This window comes from Sardina pilchardus, chromosome 20 (assembly GCF_963854185.1).
Source record: "Sardina pilchardus chromosome 20, fSarPil1.1, whole genome shotgun sequence".
Classification (NCBI taxonomy): domain Eukaryota; kingdom Metazoa; phylum Chordata; class Actinopteri; order Clupeiformes; family Clupeidae; genus Sardina; species Sardina pilchardus.
Genome location: NC_085013.1, coordinates 22,507,489 through 22,514,677, shown reverse-complemented (window position 1 = coordinate 22,514,677; position 7,189 = coordinate 22,507,489). Strand labels below are relative to the sequence as shown.

At 42.1% G+C, this 7,189-nt stretch overlaps 1 protein-coding gene across 2 annotated transcripts in view; it reads right to left on the bottom strand.

The window, feature by feature from the left end:
* The window catches only part of ak7b (adenylate kinase 7b), a 7,513-nt gene extending 577 nt beyond the window's left edge, over window positions 1–6,936 (bottom strand). The window contains exons 1-17 of one of the 2 annotated variants that reach the window (XM_062522858.1): window positions 6,847–6,936; window positions 6,516–6,698; window positions 6,121–6,229; window positions 5,916–6,010; window positions 5,666–5,776; window positions 5,343–5,426; window positions 4,811–4,899; window positions 4,411–4,501; window positions 4,220–4,297; window positions 3,946–4,095; window positions 3,468–3,596; window positions 3,156–3,261; window positions 2,846–2,974; window positions 2,716–2,766; window positions 2,049–2,246; window positions 1,300–1,520; window positions 1–53 (exon numbers count right to left, since the gene is read on the bottom strand). The exon at window positions 1–53 is cut by the window's left edge and continues 106 nt beyond it. In XM_062522858.1, the coding sequence (XP_062378842.1) occupies window positions 1–53; window positions 1,300–1,520; window positions 2,049–2,246; window positions 2,716–2,766; window positions 2,846–2,974; window positions 3,156–3,261; window positions 3,468–3,596; window positions 3,946–4,095; window positions 4,220–4,297; window positions 4,411–4,501; window positions 4,811–4,899; window positions 5,343–5,426; window positions 5,666–5,776; window positions 5,916–6,010; window positions 6,121–6,229; window positions 6,516–6,698; window positions 6,847–6,936 (1,967 nt within the window). Of the gene's footprint in view, window positions 54–1,299; window positions 1,521–2,048; window positions 2,247–2,715; window positions 2,767–2,845; window positions 2,975–3,155; window positions 3,262–3,467; window positions 3,597–3,945; window positions 4,096–4,219; window positions 4,298–4,410; window positions 4,502–4,810; window positions 4,900–5,342; window positions 5,427–5,665; window positions 5,777–5,915; window positions 6,011–6,120; window positions 6,230–6,515; window positions 6,699–6,846 lie in introns of those variants that run through there. The other variant, XM_062522859.1, reaches the window with a different exon arrangement.
* Between the last annotated feature and the right edge of the window lie 253 nt (window positions 6,937–7,189).

Below are 7,189 nucleotides of genomic sequence, written 5' to 3'. Positions count from 1 at the left end.
TGGGCATCCAGGAGCTCGTTCTCCTGGCGCTTCACCTCCTCCAGCTGCCTGCTCTGTACACACACACACACAGATACAGTACATAGACATAAGCGCAGACAAACAGGCAAGCCCACAGATACATTGTCCAGCACATGCACACACACACACACACACACACACAAACAGGCAAACCCACAGATACATTGACCAGCACATGCACACACACACACACACACACACACACACACACACACACACACACACACACACTCACACTCACACTCACACTCACACTCACACACAGATACATAGACAAACACAAGCACAGACATATACACACACACATACAAACAGGCGTACCCACAGATACATAGACAAGCACACAAGCACACAAACCCACACACACACACACACACACACACACAAACAAACTTTAGCCACTCGCTTAACATACTTCTGTGATGCCGGGTCACAAGTCAACCCTTCTCCCAGGGACATCCCTGCACCGCCGCTTTGTACAGGCCTGGCTCCGTCCCCAGAAATGTCCCTGGATCCACCACTGAGGCTTCTCACGCGGGCCTTTTAACGACTCCCATTCAAAGGGATTCTAATCAAGGAGCGTACCTGCACAGGGACACACTCCGGGCCCCAGAGTGGCCACCACCCACTGCGCTCTTCAACAGGAGCCAGAGAGGAGTAGCACCTCCTTGGCATTGCTTACCCATTGCTCCCAGTGCACCTCCCTCTCCTCCCAGTGCACCTCCCTCTGAGGCCTGTAAATGGAGCCAGAGAAGACTAGCACCTCCTTGGCATTGCTCAAGCTCGGGAACAGACCTCCCGATTTATTCAGTCGCACCCGATAAGAATCTGGTACGATTGGGAGTTGGTTATGAGGACAAACGTAACAACAGAGCTGTTGGCTGTTTAATGTCAAAATTGCAACCATGGCAGCCGTAGAACGGACCGGTTAAGAAAATATCAAACATGTTTGATTGAATCTGGACAGCGTCAGCAATGGAAAGGATCTCAAAGGATTCAATCTGTCACCCAAACATACATTTCATGATTCCTGCCACGACTGAACACCACGCCTATCACTGACTAGCTCAGATTTCCCATGATCGTCACAGACGATCGATCGTTTCAAAATCGGGAGGTCTGTGCTCAGCTTTTACCCACTCCTCCCAGGACTCCTCCCTCTGGGCTCTGTAAGAGGAGCCAGAGAGGAGGAGCAGAACCTCCTTACCCACTCCTCCCAGCGCGTCTCCCTCTGGTCTCCTCAAGAGGAACCAGAGAGGAGGAGCAGCACCTCCTTACCCACTCCTCCCAGCGCGCCTCCCTCTGCACTGCCTCCTCGGCCTCCAGCCGCTCCTTCTCGGCCGCCTCCTCCACCTCCTTCTTCAGCTTGGCCTCGGTGCGCCTCCTCCTCTCCTCCTGCTGCTCCTCGATGGTGGGACCGTAGTTCTGGGGCGCACCCATCCGCCGCACGATCTTCTCCACCACCACCAGGTAGTCCATGTCATCACTGCTGGTGATCTCTGCACACACCAGGCACCACGAGAAATCATTCACACATCGCTCAAATCGCATTCTTATTGATAATGGTTATTGATTATTGATTTGGATAGTCCACTCAGAGGCATTTAAGAGATAATCTGTTAAGACTCAAGTTCAGTGTATAAAATTATTGTTGAACAATTACTGAGCATCACCTCAACAATATCCAACTCCGGACTATCCAAGTAAAGTATGAGTTTTACTTCATTAAATGTTAGCAAAAGTAGTTTGTAGCTGCTAGTAAACGGTAGAAGTTTCACATCACAGAATTTCTAACATTATTCACTTTTTAGAGAGTGAAATAAGCATGGTGAGTATTAAAAATGTTCCAGGGTGCATGTTTCTGACAGATGCTCAGATTTGCACAGAAAAATCCTCAATTTCTAATGTACAATAACATACATTATATGGACAGGAGAAAGGCAGGCAATCATTTTGACAAGTCTTTTTTGCCAATGAGGAGGTGATGTCTTAAATATAAATAAAAAGTTAACTTTAAAAAAATGTACCAATGTGCTCTGGTTGAATGTCGAGCTCATCAAAGTAGTTGAGCACTGTCTCATCCTCCGTGTTGTTGTCTCTGTGGTTGGCCAGGCGACGAGGGAAGCAGTCCTGGGAGTAGGTGGTGCCCTCCACCTCGCTCTCGGGGAGGTTGAGCACGCGGTCCTTCAGAAACGAGTCTGTGGCGTCCAGGGCGAAGACCATCTCTGCGATGCAGACAGAAACGTAAGCTCTCAAGCAGCATGCGCAAATACAAAGCCAGTTTAGGTCTCCCAATGCATTCAAAGAGATTATTGTATGATTGATTTAATTACTTTATTGTTTATTTGCTATTCTCCGTTATATTCATTGTTTTTTCATTAGGTTATTGCTTGAATTTATGTTGTTTCTTGATTATATTGCTATTCTCCCTACTATACTGTAGTCTGATCAACTTTTTAAAATTTGTTTACTGTTTAATTATTGTATTGTTTATATTTGTATGTCACTTTGGACCAAGGCATCTGCCAAATAGCCATAACTATAACCATAACCATAACCATAACCATAACCATAACCATGTCAATATCACAGATGACACCGACTTCATAAGACCTGGACCTGCAGTAGTAGGTGAACCACATGACTGTCTATGGAGTTCATTGACAACAAGAGCACGTTGGCTTTTTCACACACCTGGAGTGAACTTCTTGCTAGACTTTGTGTCCTCTCCCTCTTCCTCTTCAGCTGCAGAGGGCAACAGGGCAAAGGTCAAGTGTACAGCATATGGGATGTTAGGCATCATTACCTGGAGAGGCTATCTTACCATAGAACAACTCCTTAGCTTGATCATAGGTCTTTGGGAACCCATCCAAGACAAACCCTTGGTTCTGACATGGCTTGGATTTCAGCTTGTCTCTGATGATTTGAATAACATACTGGTCGTCCAATCGACCTTGAGGAAGTAAAAAAAAAGCGTAATGCACATTGTAACACAAACATTTGATAAACAAACACAGGCTCGGTGTTATCTACCCCTGGATGTTGTCTAATGGTGCCGTATTGAAGTACCTCCATTTGATTAAGCAGTCTCAATGCTATTTATACCCCTGGATGTTGATGCAGTGTTGAAGTACCTCCATTTTGTTCCATGTTCTCCTTCAGGGTTTCCAGCTGCTCCTGAGCAGCAGATCCTATCTCAACACTGTCCTCATCTGCATATGGCGCACGAATGAGTGACTCCTGAAACACACACACAGAATAGGCCATTGAGCATTTATTCACATTATTTGATTCATTTTTGTTCAGAGAGAGACAGACAAACAGACAGACAGACAGACAATCGGACGGACGGACGGATAGATAGATAGATAGATAGATAGATAGATACAGACAGATAGATAGATAGATGAAGAGGATATGACTAAAATCATAACTATGTAAGGTACCAGTTGAGCAGTGGTTTCATTGATGGTGTCTCTGAGCTTGACGTGATGCAGCTTGTAGTGTTTGCAGATCTTCTGTGCAACGGTGCTTTTCCCCACAGCGGGTGGGCCCAGCACACAGAGACGGATAGGCTGGGGGGAGAGGGGAGAAACTCCTCTTTACTGTAATGACACATCTCCACACAATGCATGTGACGGTTATGTTTCACAATGAAATGTTCATTTGCTGTATCCAACCACTGATTTCTGAGTGAACTCAGTTGACAATACAAATACAGTGTGCGATCTGCTGCTGAACACAAATGAAAAGTGCAATGTTGTTGTGTGTGGCGAGAGAAGTCAGTCAACAGTCATGAATCCTTAAATACACCACTTTTTTTTATTTTACTGTGAAGCCTTGCACTAAACACTTCAGCATCAATGATTCAAGAATAAAAGATGTTAACGGAAAGAGTATGACAGTTTAAAAGACATGACTGACCAGAAGTCCCCTGGTGTGTCTGTACTCCTCCACAACACGATCAATGTTTTCAATAATGCCAGTCTCATACGCCCAGGGAATGTTAAGGTTTTCTTTAATGAAGTACGCCTCAAAGTGTAGATCTACTAAGATCGAATCAATATCTGCTTGCTGTGGACAGATTTTAGGTGAAATTACACATCTAAGCAAAATGGATAATTCAGTATTCTATAATTATAATATTATAACATTACAATTAAAATATAGCTCCAGAAATGCACACATTTAGACTTACTGCAAGGTTTCTATTTAGAAAAGCCTGCTCCACCGAAACAGACTCAGTTTTCCCTGGTCCGAGTGTAAGCGATATCATCTAATAAAAGAAATACAGTAATGTCATCTATAATTCAAGTTACGTACAGTGTTTACGTACAGTTGCTTAAAAAAAATGTTCTAGATGGTTAGATGAATTAAACAGCAACCCACCTTCACAATCTCCCCAATTGTATTTTTTGAGTTGTCTACGGCGACTATATAGTGTTGTCTTGGCTTTTGGTCAATAACATTTAAACACACTCTTGAAACAGGAATAACACAGCAGATTAGACACAGTACAGACATTGAACTGAGGGGAATGCTAAGAAGTGAAGTTACTGGCATACTCAGGTAACGGTGCTGATTTCAAAACAATGTGTAGACTAACTTCAGAAGAAATACATGCAGTAAAGAGTTTTTAAATTATTACTATTTTCTTTTTAGATCAAAGCCTCCCAAAGTTACTAAAGTGAGCCAGTTGGCAACCTCGCCTCATATCCCTCAGTAAAACTAGTGGTAGATTAAATAACAAACAAACAAACAAACAAACAAACAAACAAACACAGCTGACCTGGCCAAGTCATTAATGTGTATGGTCGGGAGGACATTGGTGCCCTCTCCAAAGATAGGAACTTTGGGAATCTCCCCCAGCCAGGATGCCTATTAGCAAATATGAATAACAATCACAGATGACGTCAGCATGTTTCATTCAATAGGATTTCACCATTACATCACCTGTAGGCCATGCTGCACTTCTCTTCCCTACAAAGCAAAAAGGCAGTAACTGCCAACTGAAAAAACAGAAAAAATGACCTTAAAGTTATCCTGCTGTCCAGCCTAAGTAGTTTTAGGTGAATTATTGGACATGTGGAGGTTTTGTTACTTTACATTAACTTATTTTTGGTAAATATCAATCTTGATAACAAGTTGAATGTCATGAAAATAATAATAATAAAAAAATAGACCAAAAACGCAGTTACTGCCTTCTTGCTTTGTCACACACAGCTCCATCCATCACAGATAAGTTTCTGTCCAAGACCCTGAACCAAATGAGATGTGCATAGAGATAAAAGAAAGAAGGTTTGTGTAGAGTCTTGACTCACTCTGAAGAAGAAATGAAAGACCTGTTCCCCCATTCCATACTGTAGTCCCGAGGCCAGTACGTATGTGCTGAACTGGGACATTTTCTGCAGGGAGATGAATAGTCTAGTTACAGTTAGAAACCAAAACTGAATTAAAGAGTTACATTCATTACTCAGTTGCACTGTAGTAAAGACATGCTTCTGTTTACTAAAGAAATTGTACTATCTACTATAAGAAATGAGCAACGACACAATTCATCCTGATATCTATCATTACTGCTGCAGGAACAAAGTCTAGTAATTTACCAGTCTACAACTGAAATGTTTGCATGGGTTTGACTTACAGTTCTTCCCAATTTCACCACAAGTTTTTCAACAGCGATGTGCTGCTTAAAATTGGGGTGCGGTCTTCGTCTTCTGTAATCATCATCCGTGAAAGGAATAGATGGATCTTCCTATCAGAGAGAGAGAGAGAGAGAGAGAGAGAGAGAGAGAGAGAGAGTGATGAAAATAATATGAATACTGTGATGCTGTTATGCTTGTTGAAAATGTACTACAGAAAAGGAAAGTGCTTGGATAGAACTTATCACACACAGGATCAACTGCCTTGCTCAGGGCCCATGTCATGACTGTTGACACCAGGATGAATGTCTTTGGACTGAAAAAGGTGTCCATTTTCTCATGAAGGGCTGTGAAAGAATCATTCTATCACATACACAATATTTGGTAGCTCCATAATGCATCATTAATATAATAGACTAACAATCTACCGGGGCTGTAAAATGACTGTAAACAATACCTGTGACTGCCCATGATGCCTCTTCAATTTGATCTGGATATTCAGTGATGTTATATATGATGGTATCACACTCCAACATTTGCTTCAGAAGTTCATTGCGATCTAAGTTCTAGGATTAAGGATATGGGGGTGTCATTTTTGACTATCCCTTATCAAAAAGGCCAATAGGATTCCAATCAGATTTGGAACCAAAATCCTACAGGATTCCAATAAATAGCAACAATCCTAGGATTTAGGAATCATATGAGATTGTCCTAAGATTGTCCAAAAACATTTCCAAAATCTGATTGGAATATAGGACTTTTTGTCAAGTGATTATTGTCCTTAACATTGTGTATTGACAACAACAAATAACCATTAATCAAGTTTTACCATAAACTGGACCCAATACTCACATGATATTGTTCATATGTGTAAGTGCACTTTTTCCTGTCTGACTCGTGTCTAATGGTCCCGACAATTTGATACGTTGCCGGTTTAGCATTTTGATGACCAGCTCGTGGAGACAACTCTTCTTCTTCAAAATCATAGTCTGCCACCACCTCAAGAGACGACCCAATTAAGCTTTCTGACAAAAACTATGAAGAGAGCAGAGATGCAGACAGTAGCCTAATGTTAGCAACAGCTGTTAGCTAAACATACCAATTCTCTTAGCCTTCCTTCAAGTGTCTCTGATTTCGTCTTACACAGCAAGTACACAACATTCGAAATGACAAAATACTTTACCTTTCCGATGTATTTTGATGCGTACGTGTCAACATTATTGATGAAAACTCGCTTTGAGCCTTGAATCTTGTGGATTTCCTCATGGGACATATTGTTGATTAATGGTTGCTATGACGACGCCCGGGAACATGAGTGGAACATGTGTAGGTCGAGCTGCATCCAAGTGTGCACCAATGAGGAAAACGGTGTATTTTGAAACAATAAAATCCACACTTTATATATTAAACATTTAAACATCATACCTGGATGACAAACTGGACTGGAAGTGCAACACTGAAGTGTACAGTAAGGGACAGGGCAGACTATAATTTTTGAGAAAGCGTAGGTCTTTTAATGTGTGCAA